The sequence below is a fragment of the Schistocerca gregaria genome, chromosome 8 (genome assembly GCF_023897955.1).
Source record: "Schistocerca gregaria isolate iqSchGreg1 chromosome 8, iqSchGreg1.2, whole genome shotgun sequence".
In the NCBI taxonomy this organism is placed as follows: Eukaryota; Metazoa; Arthropoda; class Insecta; order Orthoptera; family Acrididae; genus Schistocerca; species Schistocerca gregaria.
The window spans coordinates 369,572,908-369,589,152 of record NC_064927.1 but is presented as its reverse complement, the minus strand read 5'-3'; the positions used below and the strand labels follow the sequence as shown (position 1 = coordinate 369,589,152).

The 16,245-nt window shown below is 46.2% G+C and overlaps 1 protein-coding gene across 1 annotated transcript in view; it reads right to left on the bottom strand.

Moving 5' to 3' along the window:
- LOC126285194 (probable tubulin polyglutamylase TTLL2) overlaps positions 1-16,245 on the bottom strand; it is a 375,795-nt gene that overhangs the window by 105,583 nt on the left and 253,967 nt on the right. Inside the window, exons 5-6 of the mRNA XM_049984501.1 lie at positions 11,539-11,677; positions 1,421-1,697 (exon numbers count right to left, since the gene is read on the bottom strand). Of these exons, the coding sequence (XP_049840458.1) occupies positions 1,421-1,697; positions 11,539-11,677 (416 nt within the window). The remainder of the gene's footprint in view (positions 1-1,420; positions 1,698-11,538; positions 11,678-16,245) is intronic.

The following is a 16,245-nucleotide window of genomic DNA, read 5'->3' as shown; positions in this document are numbered from 1 at the left end:
GGTGACGGGACTTGGGTAAAACACGTCAATTGTAAGACAAAATTGCAGTCCATGGAGTAGGGGCACACAAGGTGTTATAAAAATGTACGGCCAAACGTGATGACGTGATTGCACAATTGCGTGCGGATTCTCGTCAGCCCAGACATGTCGATTGCGAAAATTTACAATTTGATCACGTTGGAATGAAGCCTCATCCGTAAAGAGAACATTTGCACTGAAATGAGGATTGACATATTGTTGGATGAACCATTCGCAGAAGTGTACCCGTGTAGGCCAATCAGGTGCTGGTAGTGCCTGCACACGCTGTACATGGTCCGGAAAAAACTGGTTCTCCCGTAGCACTCTCCATACAGTGACGTGATCAACGTTACCTTGTACAGCAGCAGCTTCTCTGACGCTGACATTAGGGTTATCGTCAACTGCACGAAGAATTGCCTCGTCCATTGCAGGCGCCCTCGTCGTTCTAGGTCGCGAGTCATAGGCTGGAATGTTCCGTACTCCCTAAGACGCCGATTAATTGCTTCAAACGTCTTCCTATCGGGACACCTTCGTTCTGGAAATCTGTCTCGATACAAACGTACCGCGCCACGGCTATTGCCACGTGCTAATCCATACATCAAATGGGCATCTGCCAACTTCGCATTTGTAAACATTGCGCCGGCCGCGGTGGTCTAGCGGTTCTAGGCGCTCAGTCCGGCACCGCGCGACTGCTACGGTCGCAGGTTCGAATCCTGCCTCGGGCATGGATGTGTGTGATGTCCTTAGGTTAGTTAGATTTACATAGTCCTAAATTCTAGGGGACTGATGACCACAGATGTAAAGTCCCATAATGCTCAGAGCCATTTGAACCATTTTTTTGTAAACATTGCACTGACTGCAAAACCACGTTCGTTATGAACACTAACCTGTTGATGCTATGTACTGATGTGCTTGATGCTACTACTGTAGAGCAATGAGTCGCATGTCAACTCAAGCACCGAAGTCAACATTACCTTCCTTCAATTGGGCCAACTGGCGGTGAATCGAGGAAGTACAGTACATACTGACGAAACTAAAATGAGCTCTAACATGGAAATTAAGCGTTTCCGGACAAATGTCCACGTAACATCTTTTCTTTATTTGTGTGTGAGGAATGTTTCCTGAAAGTTTGGCCGTACCTTTTTGTAACACCCTGTATAGTAAAATGTATTTTTTGTACTTAGTTTTTTTTATAATGCCAAAACGTTCCCTACTTTCTGAATAGCCCTCGTGCGTGCACTGAGAATGCAACCAAAGCACAGTACGGAAGAAGGAAGTAAAATTAATTAAAAAAAAATACGCGAAGAGTTGTAACGCACACACACACACACACACACACACACACACACACACACACACACACAAAACTGGCTCGCCAAGTGAATGGCGGTTCGAGACTTACCTGCGCCAACCCTGTCCTTCTTCTGCGTGTAGCCGCGGCCCAGCTTGTTGAGCGAACTGTTGGTGAGGTGGCGGAAGGGGTTGTCGAGATCGCTGAGCGAGAACTTGTCGGTGCCGAAGCGGGCGAGGCCCTCGCGGTACAGGTAGACGGTGAGCGGGTGGTAGGACGGGATGCACACGTACAGCCGCAGGTCGAACTTGTAGCCTCCGATCAGCAGCGGGTTCTCGATGTACTGCTGCACCACGGCGTTCGAGTCGTACGTCAGCTCGCTCACTTTCTAGAGGCAGTGCCAGAGGCCAAACGCCCGATTACTTCCCATTCTGTAAACAACTCCAGCACAAAATATTAGTCACCCGCTTAAAATTGCAAAGTAGTCGCTTTGGAACACTGTACATTGTGTGGAAGTACGAGAGGCTAATGGGCCCCACCATCGATGATGCAAGTCATGCCAGTATCGCCACAGCGCGAAAGCGCTGTTACAAATGTACGAGGGCTATTTGGAAAGAGGAACGATCGGTCACGAAATGGAAACCACTGTGAAAATCCGACGAGGCTTTCCACAGACTTGCATCTCGTATGCCCGTCGACCGCATCATGACGCTCTTCTCAGTTGTGAGCGCACTGTGAGCGAGTGAAGGTGCCTTGAACAACATTGTCTCCCGCCAAGTAGGAGGGCCTGCTGAACGGCTTCGCCGTAATGAATGCAACCCACCTAACACAACTGCCAGGCACTTCCTTCTTCATGGCAATTCTCAGCCACTCTCTGGAGGGGCAGTGAACAAGCTCCTGCAGCCTTTTCAATGGGAAGTGTTCCATAACCCACAACACAGTCCTAATTGGCTCGTCCTGAGTATCATACCTGTTCACATGAAACGCCGGATACGAAGACAACACTTGGAGCAGGATACGCGCTATATACCAGCGTAGTGAGTTATCGGGAAGCACAGGCGGCTGCCTTCTATAACGATGGTGTTGGAAATTTTGCATAACGCTCCGACAAATGTGTAAGTTGGAGCGGCGACTATGTAGAGAAGTACCTGAAAGGTGTAGCTAAATGTGCAAGGAAAACAGTTTTAATTTTCGCTGTGGTTTCCATTTCGCGACCGATCGTTCCTGACTTTCCGAACAACCCTTTAATCTGAAAAGACCTCTCGCAGAATCGCAGTTTGTGGTGGTTTCGGTGCTCGGTTCGCATTTGAACTAGGCACATGGGGTAAATAGTGTTTGGTTTAGCCCTGACCAGCAACCATTTGTATAGTCATTCGAACATTTGTACTGTTGCTACGTTACACTGCATTAAGCAAGAATTGAGCGACGAACCGCAGCTGGCGTCCTGGAAAATTACGGTGGTAGAGGGAAAGACTCCAGTTCAGTAAGAAGGGACTGTAATTGTAATCCTCAATCTGGGCCGCCATTGCAGGAGATGGATCGCCGTGTTAGGGAAAAGGGGACAGTAAGACGGTAACTGATATGTCGAGGCGAGCTGCGAATGTGTGAAGTATTATTTGCAAGCAGTTGTCGCCTGATCTGCAATGTAGGAACGGACCCCAGCTTCCACGAGGAGGCTGATCAAACGGTTCGTTCGGGAAGCTTCCGTCACAAGTCGAACTCCATGGTGATGTATAGCGTCCAGCATGCGCAATGCTGAGGGCGATGCTGAATGACATGTTAGGCTCCCATAGTCAAGACGGAACTGTACCAGGACTTTGTACAGCATCAACATTGTAGGGCGATTCGCACCCCAGTCGGCGTGACTCGAAGAATGTGAAGATGCCGCTAGCACATTTGCTTAAACTGACGAAGATGGGGGAGCCAAGTCAAGTAGGCGTCGAAAAACAATGCTAAAAGCGATACATCAGGACTACGTTGAATAGCTGGTCACTGATGTAAAGTTCTGGACTTGGGTGGACAGTATGACGACGACAGAAGTCTTGGTGGTAGAAAACTGAAAGCCATGGGTGAGCACCCATGACTGTGCTTTTCATATGGCTCACTGTAGTCGACGTTCACTTACACTAACAGTAGATGAACCGAAAGAAATACAAAAGTCGTCAGCAAATAAGAAGGGCGATACTGAGGACCCCACAGCCACTGCAAGACCATTAATGGCAATGAAAAAGAGTGGGACACTTGCACAGAGCCATGCAGGATCACATTCTCTTGGGTATGGGGGGAACTTGTAAGGTGTCAGGCAAATCCAACACCTTCCATGGAAACCCTGGCATGATAAGCAAATCCAGTAGTATGTCACATAGCTCTGAATAAATCGTGACATTAAATTAACCAGAGCAATACGAGTAACGAGTGAGCAAATGGAGTACCACAGACTAACACAAGAATGCCTAAATGCATGTCATACCTTCCCACCATGAGACAGACGCAGTTCCGAGGGGACAAAAGGGGAACAGAAGCCGAGAGCAGAACCGTGTTAAGCTAGAAGGCCGTACGATAAGGGACGGACTGGACACCCACGTCGCCAGCTAACCACTAGGACAACCCCAGCTGCAAGTTTTAGCGTGGGACTTTTTCGCGTTTCTGTTACGTCAGGTCCACTCCCCCCCCCCCCCCCCCCCCAGCCCATGTTAAAAGCTAGAGCCCTCCAGAAAAACAGTATAGATCTTACGATAACACAAAAAGGGCCACACCCCCTGCAAGTTTTAGCGTGAGACTTTTTTGCGTCTCTGTTACATTAGGACCACCCCCCAGCCCATGTTAAAAGATAGAGCCCTCCAGAAAAACAGTATAGATCTTACGATAACGCTAAAAGGACCACACCAGCTGCAAGTTTTAGTGTGAGACTTTTTCGCGTCTCTGTTACGTTGCAAACTTTAAAAACATTGCCCCACCACGAAAAATATAACGTTTCTCATTGGATAGACAGAATTTTTGTAGGCGGAGCTTAAGGTTAACATTGAGACCCTGATTGGTCAGAGGAAAACACAGCCAGATAGTTTTTTTTAAAACCAGCTTCGGTAAATGGTAGTAAGGAGAAGTTAGGAGAAGTTAGTTGCTTCCGAGATGGCGAAGTGAGCGGAGCTGTGCTGCCTGCCGCCGCCCTGACGCTGCCTGAACACCGACAAGGTGATGAACGCACGCGATGCCGCATTTTTGAGCGCATAAGGCTTCACTCAGAACTGCAGAAGTCTCATCTGTTACACCACCTTTTTGCGTAATACTAGTGCCAATCGCCAATTAAAGCTCAGGGTGTTCACATTTGCCCCTTGAAGGAAAAATCTGAAACGCGATTATTTTTCTGTTATATAGTTACTGACAAGCCACATCAGCCACTGTAATTTACGACAAGTTAGATAAGTAATTAAAGATAATTGAGGGTCACTGTAGACCATTTTGATAGTTTTCTCTTTTGTGAAACTTAATTTAAACCTAGATTATAGATGTGATATGGCATAGGTCATCCTTCGATCCATTGTAGAACTTGGAAACCAATTCAGGGAATATTCGTTCACATTTTTGTTAAACGCAGTTGGTTTTTACCATCCTGTATTAAAACACTTCCTTTTATCAATAGTGCAATTTATAAACAATGTTTTGTGAGTAGAATAAAATTTCCAATGCTTTTTCGACGTTATTTTACCAGCTAACTAAAAATACGAAAGCCTTGAAAACCTTCCACTAAATTTAGTTAGTATTAAGATTCTTTTACAGGGAGTGCAGTGGAGCTGACGCTGAAATCATTAAGTATTTGCTTATATCATCGCTAGTCTCACTGAACTCTTCTGAATTCTACATGTCATGTGTGGTCTGGCGTCTCCTTACCAGCAACAGGTCCCAGGTTCAAACTAGTCAATTCCCTAAAAAACACACTCAGAGTGTCGTTGCGCGAAAGTGGTAGGGAGACACTATACAGAACAAACAGACACCACGCAGAATGTTAGAAACTTTGTGAAGCGCTGACTCGTGCTCTAAAGGTTCGGAGCGACAAGAAGTTATGTACAAAAATCGGGGGTGGGCCCCTGAGGCTCCACTAATGTAACAGCGAGGATGTGGTGGTGCCAAGTGGTGTTGTAGGCTTTCGTCAGGTTAAAAAAGTTGGCAATAAGGTATTGACGGCGGGAAAGGCCGTTTGGATGGCTCACTCCAGTTATACCAAGTTGCCGATGGTAGGGCGACATCGGCGAAAACCGCCCTGGTCCTCTGGACTCAAGGAGCCAACATTCGAAATGTTTTTCTTGTTACTGATTCTTAACCTTTCCTTTTACTTCGCAATGCTCATTCTAAACGAATATCTCTTCACGGCTCGGATGCAAGCTTATTCGAGTGCTTCTACATATGATGGATGATGTGTCATAAGCGTGGGGCTAGTAGCGCCCCTATGATGCAAATCACTTTGCCTTAATTTGGCACGATATCCCTTTGGAGGGCGTCCAACAACTCTGTCAATCAACACTAACACAAATAACTGCTTGCATAAGGGCCAGAGATGGGCCTGCGCGTTACTGAATTGATCAATTTGTGAAACTCGACGTCTTGAATAAATCATCCAGTTTTTCTGTAATTGTGATCATTTGCTTATAAGCATATGTACATCACATTTACCTATTTCCGGCCCGTTCCAGTAATTCCTGAGTGGTGTGTCGGTTTTTTTTTGTCCTTGAGTGTATTTCAGATCTTTTCGCTGAAGGATGATTCGACGCCCGTTACAATTGCGGCAATATACACTCCTGGAAATTGAAATAAGAACACCGTGAATTCATTGTCCCAGGAAGCGGAAACTTTATTGACACATTCCTGGGGTCAGATACATCACATGATCACACTGACAGAACCACAGGCACATAGACACAGGCAACAGAGCATGCACAATGTCGGCACTAGTACAGTGTATATCCACCTTTCGCAGCAATGCAGGCTGCTATTCTCCCATGGAGACGATCGTAGAGATGCTGGATGTAGTCCTGTGGAACGGCTTGCCATGCCATTTCCACCTGGCGCCTCAGTTGGACCAGCGTTCGTGCTGGACGTGCAGACCGCGTGAGACGACGCTTCATCCAGTCCCAAACATGCTCAATGGGGGACAGATCCGGAGATCTTGCTGGCCAGGGTAGTTGACTTACACCTTCTAGATCACGTTGGGTGGCACGGGATACATGCGGACGTGCATTGTCCTGTTGGAACAGCAAGTTCCCTTGCCGGTCTAGGAATGGTAGAACGATGGGTTCGATGACGGTTTGGATGTACCGTGCACTATTCAGTGTCCCCTCGACGATCACCAGAGGTGTACGGCCAGTGTAGGAGATCGCTCCCCACACCATGATGCCGGGTGTTGGCCCTGTGTGCCTCGGTCGTATGCAGTCCTGATTGTGGCGCTCACCTGCACGGCGCCAAACACGCATACGACCATCATTGGCACCAAGGCAGAAGCGACTCTCATCGCTGAAGACGACACGTCTCCATTCGTCCCTCCATTGACGCCTGTCGCGACACCACTGGAGGCGGGCTGCACGATGTTGGGGCGTGAGCGGAAGACGGCCTAACGGTGTGCGGGACCGTAGCCCAGCTTCATGGAGACGGTTGCGAATGGTCCTCGCCGATACCCCAGGAGCAACAGTATCCCTAATTTGCTGGGAAGTGGCGGTGCGGTCCCCTACGGCACTGCGTAGGATCCTACGGTCTTGGCGTGCATCCGTGCGTCGCTGCGGTTCGGTCCCAGGTCGACGGGCACGTGCACCTTCCGCCGACCACTGGCGACAACATCGATGTACTGTGGAGACCTCACGCCCCACGTGTTGAGCAATTCGGCGGTACGTCCAGCCGGCCTCCCGCATGCCCACTATACGCCCTCGCTCGAAGTCCGTCAACTGCACATACGGTTCACGTCCACGCTGTCGCGGCATGCTACCAGTGTTAAAGACTGCGATGGAGCTCCGTATGCCACGGCAAACTGGCTGACACTGACGGCGGCGGTGCACAAATGCTGCGCAGCTAGCGCCATTCGACGGCCAACACCGCGGTTCCTGGAGTGTCCGCTGTGCCGTGCGTGTGATCATTGCTTGTACAGCCCTCTCGCAGTGTCCGGAGCAAGTATGGTGGGTCTGACACACCGGTGTCTTTTCCATTTCCAGGAGTGTAGTAAATTAATATTACGCAATCTCATCAGATAAAAACATTAGTTGCCCCTTTTTAGCAGAACACACTGGTCGCTTTGGAGTGCTACAGATCTTGTAGGACTGGCACCAAGGGGTCACGTGACCCATCACCTCTGGCGTAATTCCTGACATTGAAATGCCATGTATACGCCATTTGATTGTATGGCACCAGGGCAGCGAGATGAGTCGTTATGGTGACGTGACAGAAGGGCACTAAGGAGCTATTTTATTTACAAGTGCCTATCAAAATACCGCGAATGAATTTTCCTGAGTTACCGGGTTATAAATGCGGACTGTCCAACGAGTCCACAAAAAATGGCAGACCTCCCGCTACCGCAGTTGGTTCAAATGGCTCTGAGCACTATGAGACTTGACATCTGTGGTCATCAGTCCCCTAGAACTTAGAACTACTTAAACCTAACTAACCTAAGGACATCAGACACATCCATGCCCGAGTCAGGACTCGAACCTGCGACCGTAGCAGTCACGCGGTTCCAGACTGAAGCGCCTAGAACCGCACGGCCATAGCGGCCGACGCTACCATATAACATGGCGCTCTATTAATTAATGTTCTATGAGTGCACCTCTGGTTACACAGCACACGTCTAAGTGGGAAATCAACTTCTTTCTGCACTTTATGTAGCAACATCCCACCAGTGGTCATCACAGCAGTATTGATGCGTTCTCTGAGCTGTCCGAGTGTTCTTGGCAAAGGAGATGAGGGGTACGTAAACACAGTTCTTCATGTACCTCAAAAGGAAAACACTCACAAGACGTCAGGTCAGTCAACCTGGGGGGGGGGGGGGGGGGGGGGGAACAATGCCAGATTCTCGGAATCAGCAATCAGTTATGAGAACAACAACATTTACTGCCACGTATCAAGGTAAGAGGTATCCGTCATGGACTTCTCACAGATGAAAAACGACCCATACAACTTCGTCTGGGACTCTGCTCAGTAGAGATTAACCTTCGGTGAATCTCATTCATGTGCCACAATCGCATGAGGATGTTCAGTACCTCACGCTCTCACATTTTGGAAAAAATTGGAAATTTGTCGTAACGTCTTACAGGACCAAACTGCTGAGGCCATCAGTCCCTAAGCTTAGGCACTACTTAATCTAACTTTAACTTACACTAAGGACAACAGAGACACCCATGCCCGAGGGAGGACTCGAACCTCCGACGGGGGCACATTTTGGCGATTAATCTTTTCAGACCAGGTTACTTCCAGACAAGGCTGGTTCGTAGGTGTAGTCCGGAGACATCAGCACTCAAAGTCTTACTGTAAGGGGAGAAAACCATTATGTCAGTTTCTCGGGGGGAAGAAGCAGAAAATCATTGGTGACCCGCCCGGCCACAGAAGAGCAAAGCAAACAGAATTCTGATGCAGTCTCTCCCATCAGTAAACAGGAGGCAACGAAAAACAAAAAGAAGGTGGCTTCGCAGAAAATGTGTCCCTGCCAGATATAGCAGTCAATGATGATTACTTAAGCGGAAAATTTCGATTTACTCGTTCAATATTCATTATTTTGCAACAGGAGAATCTTGTTTTCATGTTTATCCTGAATGTACTGCGAAAAAGGGCGCCAAACTCGAACGAACTTGTGATGTCATACTATTTGCCTTGCCCGATGTACACAGCGAACGCTCGGCTCAGTCTGGGTCTCTCAGGAAATAAATATGCGAATGACAAGATAACCACGAAAATTTTCTAACTTTTTCCTGTGTTGTCGAGTGCTTGAATGTATTTAAAGGCGCAGTTAGGAATTATTAAAATGGCTTGAAGTAGTAACTCTCTCCCCGCTGGAGACAGTCAATGGAATACGTAAGACCTGTTGTACCACGTTCTGTGACGTACACCATAAGGCCCGCGGACACGTCGTCATTGAAGTGACGTCAATCCTATTTCACTTCATCACTTATGCTTAATATGAGGACACTGAAAAGCTGTACTCTGATCAGCCAGCATATTATGACCATCGACATACTTTCGATGTAAACCTGCCCAGGCGATAGGAGAAACGTCTGGTGAAGAATGATTGCTAGTCCGACACACGCACGGTTCATGTTGTACCAGTGAGCGCGCTGTCCGTGTGTAGAATGGGGAATGCGTGCGATTTATCTGATTTTGATTGAGGGTAGACTGCGATGGTCCGGAGGATCGTCACGAGAATTTCGGATACTCCACGATTTGTCTGGTGTTCGAGAAGTGCTGCGGTTAGTGTCTTCAACATGTGGCGAAAACAAGGCGAAAACGCGTCCACACGTCATGGGATTGGGTAACCACCCCTCATTAAGGATGTTCGACATAGTGCTCTGGCAAAACTGGTAAAACAGGACAGACCGCCAACTGTGGCAGACCTAACATCAGAGTACAAATGTGTCTGAATACACAGTGCACCGAACACCCCAAACAATGGGCCTCCACAGCCAACAACCCATGTATGAGCCAATGTTAACATCACGACATCGGAAACTGCGACTGAAATGGGCAACTGACCATCGGTACTGGACGTTGGCGCATTGTCATAGCGTTGCATGGTCTGATGAATCCTGATATCCTCTTCATTACACAGATGGGAGAGAGCGAATCCTTCGTCTTCCAGGAGAACAGCTCCTTGATACCTGTACTGCAGGATGGAAAAAAGCTGGCGGTGGCTCCATGACATTCACTTGGTCATCCATGGGTCCAGCGGAGCTCGTGCAAGGCACCATGACGACCAAAGAGTACCGTACACTGGAGCACCCCTTCAAGACGATTATGTTTCCCGAAGGCAATGGCATTTTTCGACAAGATAATAATGTGCTATGTCACAAGGCCAGGAGTGTGATGGAGCGGTTAGCGGTTCGAGGAACACAGTGGCGAGTTCCAGTTGATGTGCTAGACCCCGAAACTCTCCAGTTAGGTGACTTGCTTGTGCAGATGTGGTGCCAGCGACTAACCAAGGCCTGGTTGCTTCCAAGCCATGACCCCTCGCCGCTGTTATCCGTGCCAAAGGTGTACATACCGGCTTCTAGGTAGTTGGACATAATGTCCTGCCTGGTAATGTATATATTTTGTGAATCTCCCGGTGGTCAAAGTGAAAACTTCATCATCGTAAGGATTGGCATCGTAAGGCCATTATAACACTGCCAACCAGTTGATGCGATGTATGAACTGCCAGTACCTGCTTACAGTGGTACATTTAACTTCAGAATTTCTAGCTTGTCTAGTGCATAACAGCCTTACAGTTATCTCCTGATCGCTGCAATCTATCTCGAACAATTCCTCTCTTTATTCCGTATCCCCTTCCAATTTCTAAGGTAAAATATGAAGATCTGCAAAACCTGACGAAGTTTTCCGTGCAGGTGCAGTGAAGTTCTTCAGTCAGCTTCCTCACACTCACGTGATGCGAGTACTATCGCTGAATTATCACAACCAATGATTATTATGGAATTATTGCGTCGGTTTCGATTGTCTTAGCTATTTGTTTCGCCATACAATTGACAAATGACTGAATTTCGGAAAATTACTTCATTCTGGTAACACACCAGATGCCAATTAACGCTATTTCCAGATTGAATACACCAAAGAAGACTATTATTGTACGTACTTATGTATTGATGTAATCGCAGGTCAAACATTAAAATCACTTTTTCTCATGTTTCGTAACAACTGGATTACCTCTTTCTTTCCCCTTCCTCTTCATTTGTCCCTGAACGGGGACGTGAGAGCAGAAAATACCACGAGGTTTCAAACAGTCACTTCTTCTCATCTTGATTAGTAAGTGCTTGTATTGTTTATGTTTACAGTTTATTACGCACACAATGGCATTATTCATAGAGTTAGAATGAAGTGCATACAGAAGACTACTCTGCACGAACACTTCTGTCCGTGTGTAAACATCTAAATAACGGTTATCTGTTGGCAGGCTGACAAGGCAAGGCTAGGAACATGGTCCGTTCCGTACACAGTAATAGGAGCAGTACCGCAGAGAAGACGCAGGCAGTGGCGGAGTGGTTGGTACTCACCCTGAAGAGGAAGATGCCGCGGCCCTGGCTCTGCGATACGGGCTTGCAGATCCAGACGGAGGACTCGTGGTTCCGTCGCTGGCGCGTGCACTCTGCCACCAGCTTGGTGTACTCCAGTGGCAGGTTGTATCCCAGTGGGCTGAAACGCAGCACTGCACATTACTCGAGCTTCACATTGTCCTGGACTGATGAAAAATATGAAATTAGGCATGTTCTAGAAAACCACATTTGTATGGGGCACTGGTAGAGAGCTGTAAACGGAACGATGAAAATGCTAGTGCTGTAGATGGTGTTGAAACCAGGAGCACAGCATGAATATGCTTTATCCACAATAACAACACAACTGGAAATTATATTGCAACACTATGAAACGATGTTCAAAAAACGCCCAGTTAGCATGAAGTTTACAACATGCTTCGATATGTAAATGAGTAGCATCTCAGCACAACCTCGCATAGCACGCAGGAGGAACAATTACACGTCATATACAAGGAAATATTAGACTGTAGTCTTCTCATTCACTTCTCTGTGCTGAGGCTGGTGACAGCCACTTACCATCCGGCGGCAATTCAACGTGGCGCGTAAGGAGCGTAAGTTACTCGCTACTCCCAGCTCACCAGCATACCGTACCGTTGCTTGTACAGCTATGGAACGTCTATTTACCAATCTTCCACAGGAACGAGGCCGTTTCGGACACGCGCGAAGTGTGTGCTGGAGTCCCTTGGTGTGGATCACGTTGTAAACCAAATCCAGTATTTTAACCGACTGTCACCCTGTTTACTGCTGAGGCCCAGAGTAATTTTAAATTTAGTGCAGTACAGGAGAGGTTGTACAAAAGCATGTGGTTTTCATACATTCTTTTACGACGTTCTGAGTACCACAACTTTATAGTTGTATTTACGGATGGGTCTAAACTGGGGGACTCCGTTGGCAGATCTATTGTTTTCCGTGATCGTGTCCTCAGGATCCGACTGCCTCAAAAATGTCTTCGACGCGGAACTACGCGCGATCTTGAGGGCACTGGAACAGATAAGAGATGTTTCGACTGCTAAATTTCTTGTCTCTGAGTGCCCTTCACTCTCTACAATGCTTGTACCCAGCAGATAAAGTAGTCCAATACATCCAAGACGCGCACCTCCAATAAGAAAGACTGTGGAAGGAGGTGTCTGCTGCGGGGTGCCATGACGTATGGGTATTGGGAGGAAAGAGAGGGCTGTCTTATACTATCTGCAGCGCTTGTACCCAGAAGATAAAATATACCAGAATATTCAGGACACCTTTCTCTGATTGCAAAGGTCGTGGAAGAACATGTCTTTCTGCTACGTGTTAAGGCACATGGGTATAGTGGAGAACGAAAGGGCGGATATAGCAGTCAACGAGGCATGTCGCGAACCTCAATCAGTTCAGTGTGCCATCTCCATGCATTCTATCACCTTGCTGTTGAGGTGGAGTCACACGTCGATGGGTAGACGAGTGGCTGGAAATGACAGAGTCTGGTAAAGCCCAGTGGCACACCTCCTTCCAGCCACGCAGGCGGGATGAGTTTCTTCTCACTCGTCTTCGTATAGGACACAGCACGTTGACGCATGGCGTCTTCCTCTGGCGACAGGACCCTTAGACAAGTAGTGATTGTGGCGTACAGACCACTGTGCGCCACATTTTGCTAGACTCTGTTTTATTTTCAGACCAGAGGGCAGCAGCAGACTTGCCAACACATCTGCCCCCACTTTTAAGTTACAATTAAACGAATGTGATCCAAATTTTAAGGATTTGTGGTGTGTCCAATTTGTTTTCTAAAATTTTACGGAGATTTTAACAGGGCGACTATCTCATCCAGGCTTTTTGTAAGAGGTCACCCAGTCATATTTCTATGCGCTGTTGTTTTAGCTCATCTGTTAGTTTACTAGTATTTTATCTTTGGTATGACACCTTCCACTCTTTCTCAGTTGTCTTAAGGTGCTTGAGGTAGAGCGGTTGTGTGGGTCAACGCGATTGAGGTAAGAGTGAGTGAGTGTCATTTGGTAGATTTAACCCTTACTGTGTCACTACTTGTTTAGCCATTTGATCCAAACTCGTTTCTTTTAATCTTTGCAAGGGAGTTGATAACCTCGCCGCTGAGCGCTCGTTATCTCCACGCACACACATACATACACACACACACACACACACACAGACACACACACAGTGACGGTGTTGCACAGAGAACAGAGAAACGTACAGACTATGGTGCGCCCAACGACAATACTGGACTTGGGAGTGGCACCACATTGTTATTTGAGACGAATTCCCCTTAAGCGCACAGCATTATGATGGCTGTATCCGAGCGGGGAGGGTCCAAAGAGAACGGTTATTGCCAAATTGCATTCATCAATGTCACATGGAGCCACCACCTGGTGTGATTGCACGGGGTGCCTTGGATACACAAAAAGGATATTCTCTGGTTTACATAACCGACAGTTTGAATAACAGTCTTTCTATTTCTGACGCATTAAGGCTTGTGGCTATGCCTGTCTTCGAGGTCTCCGTCAAGCTACGTTCCTACAAAATAAGGGAAGTCCGCATGTTGCTCATGCTGTCCTGATCTCGTTGCGGAGGCTGTTCGACTGTTTCCCTGGCCAGCACATTCTCCAGACCTTCACCCACAGAGAACACCTGGTCTTGGGTTGCCGAGAGCCTGGCTCACCACCAGCCACTGCGACTGAAGAACTCTAGCACAGAGCCGAAGCCTGGAATAACGAACCCATATCTGCTATCCAAGCTCTGTTCAACTAGATGCGCAGCTGGTTTGAGCTGCTGCTGCTGGTGTCTGAGATAGCAGCCCTGTGTACTAAATTTGGCACTCTTCGTACCCCAAATCACCCACAAATTGAATCACGTATGCGTTGTGTTATACTGTGTATGCATCTCAGTAAATGAGCTTAACACTCCTATTTTCATTCTCTGCTTCCGTATGGCATCAATTTCTAGGATAAGTCATCATTGAGTAAAAGTGTGTTCACTGCACAAAAGCGTGTGATCAGAATAGTTGCTGGAGCTCATCCAAGATCATCCTGCAGACTTTTATTTAAAGAGCTAGAGTTCTTCACTGTAGCCTCTCAATATATATATTCACTTATGAGTGTACTTGGCTACAACACTAGGAGAAAGGATGATCTTCACTACTCAACGTTAAATCTAACTTTGGCTGAAAAGGGGGTAAATTATGCTGCCACAAGAGTCTTTGGTCACTTACGTAATAGCATCAAAAGTCTGACAGATAGCCATATAGCATTTAAAAGGAAATTAAAAGAATTTCTTAATGGCAACTCCTTCTACACATTGGATGAATTTTTGGATATAATAAGAGGGTAATTTCCCCAACCCCCACAAAAAAATAAAAAATAAAAAATATTAAGTGTCATGTAAAATGTTGTGTAATGTAATATCTTGTATAGACATCTTTTATTAACTTGAACCGTTCCACGCCATTACGAAGTGTAGTATTCATGATCTAAGGAACAAGTACTAATCTAATCTAACTAACATTTCATTTTGTAAAGTTAAAACATCGTCCATAGTAGATTGCAGTATTTTTATTAATAGGGCGATTGGCCGAGTATTCGTTTACGTCATTTTCAAGCATCTAAAATAAAAATCTGTCAAAGTGGAAAACACTGTAGTGTAAGTACACAATTTGTAAATATTACACGACGTTCAAAATCTTGAACATGGCTGGAGACAGCAACTGTAGAGCGTAATCTTCGAGAGAAAGAATCATCGAAAATCGTTGCAATAGTAAAAAGATTTTTTAATCCCTTGACCTAGGTTTTGATGTCTTTAAAAACGTATTCTTCAGAAAAATCAATGATTGACACCTTCCAACCCCCCACCCCCGTCCCGCTCCTCTGCCTTACAAATGATGTACTTCAAGTTATTTTATATTTGACTGGTGTCATTGATTCGAAAAATTTTTGTGATAACCAAATGAAACGCTGTATATTTATCTTTTCGTACTATCATACAAGCAACCATTTTTTGTCCATATTTCTTGTCAATTCGTTGCTATTCTTTCTCTGATCAATGCATACATGTACACCCTCTCGCGTCCTAAACTTTCCTCAAGTCAAGAGACATTGCACGATGTCAGTTCACTAGGTGGAGTTGTGAAGCACTTTACAGTCACAGTTAGTACAATACGTTTTGATTTTATTCTAATGGAAGTGAATTTTACCCTCGTTTGTGCCTTATGACTACACTGTTAACGTACCTTCACTACATTATTTAACCAGTAGGAGTAAAAATTCTTCGTAAGTCAGTGATTTGTTGTCACTTTTACTTTATGGCTATATTTTAACATGTATATAATGTTAACCATTTTAGGTGTCAATCATTGGTTCTTCTAATGAAGACGTTTTTAAGGATATCTAGGTCAAGTGGTTTCAATAAGCCTTTTTACTATTGCAACTAATTTGGCTGTTTTTCACGTTTTCCTCGCGAAGATACAAGATGTTATAAGAAGCGCGTTACATACATGGCACGAGCCGTTTCCTCTTCTTACACGTGAATATGATTTATCACATTCGCCGCGGAATATAAATCAAAGTACTACCCCACTATGAAGCTACATTTCATATAATCCTTATACAAAATAATATGTAGAAGAAGACTAAGTCCTTATATTACGCAACACTGCCACATTACGGACGCATTTCCGATGAAATACCAAGG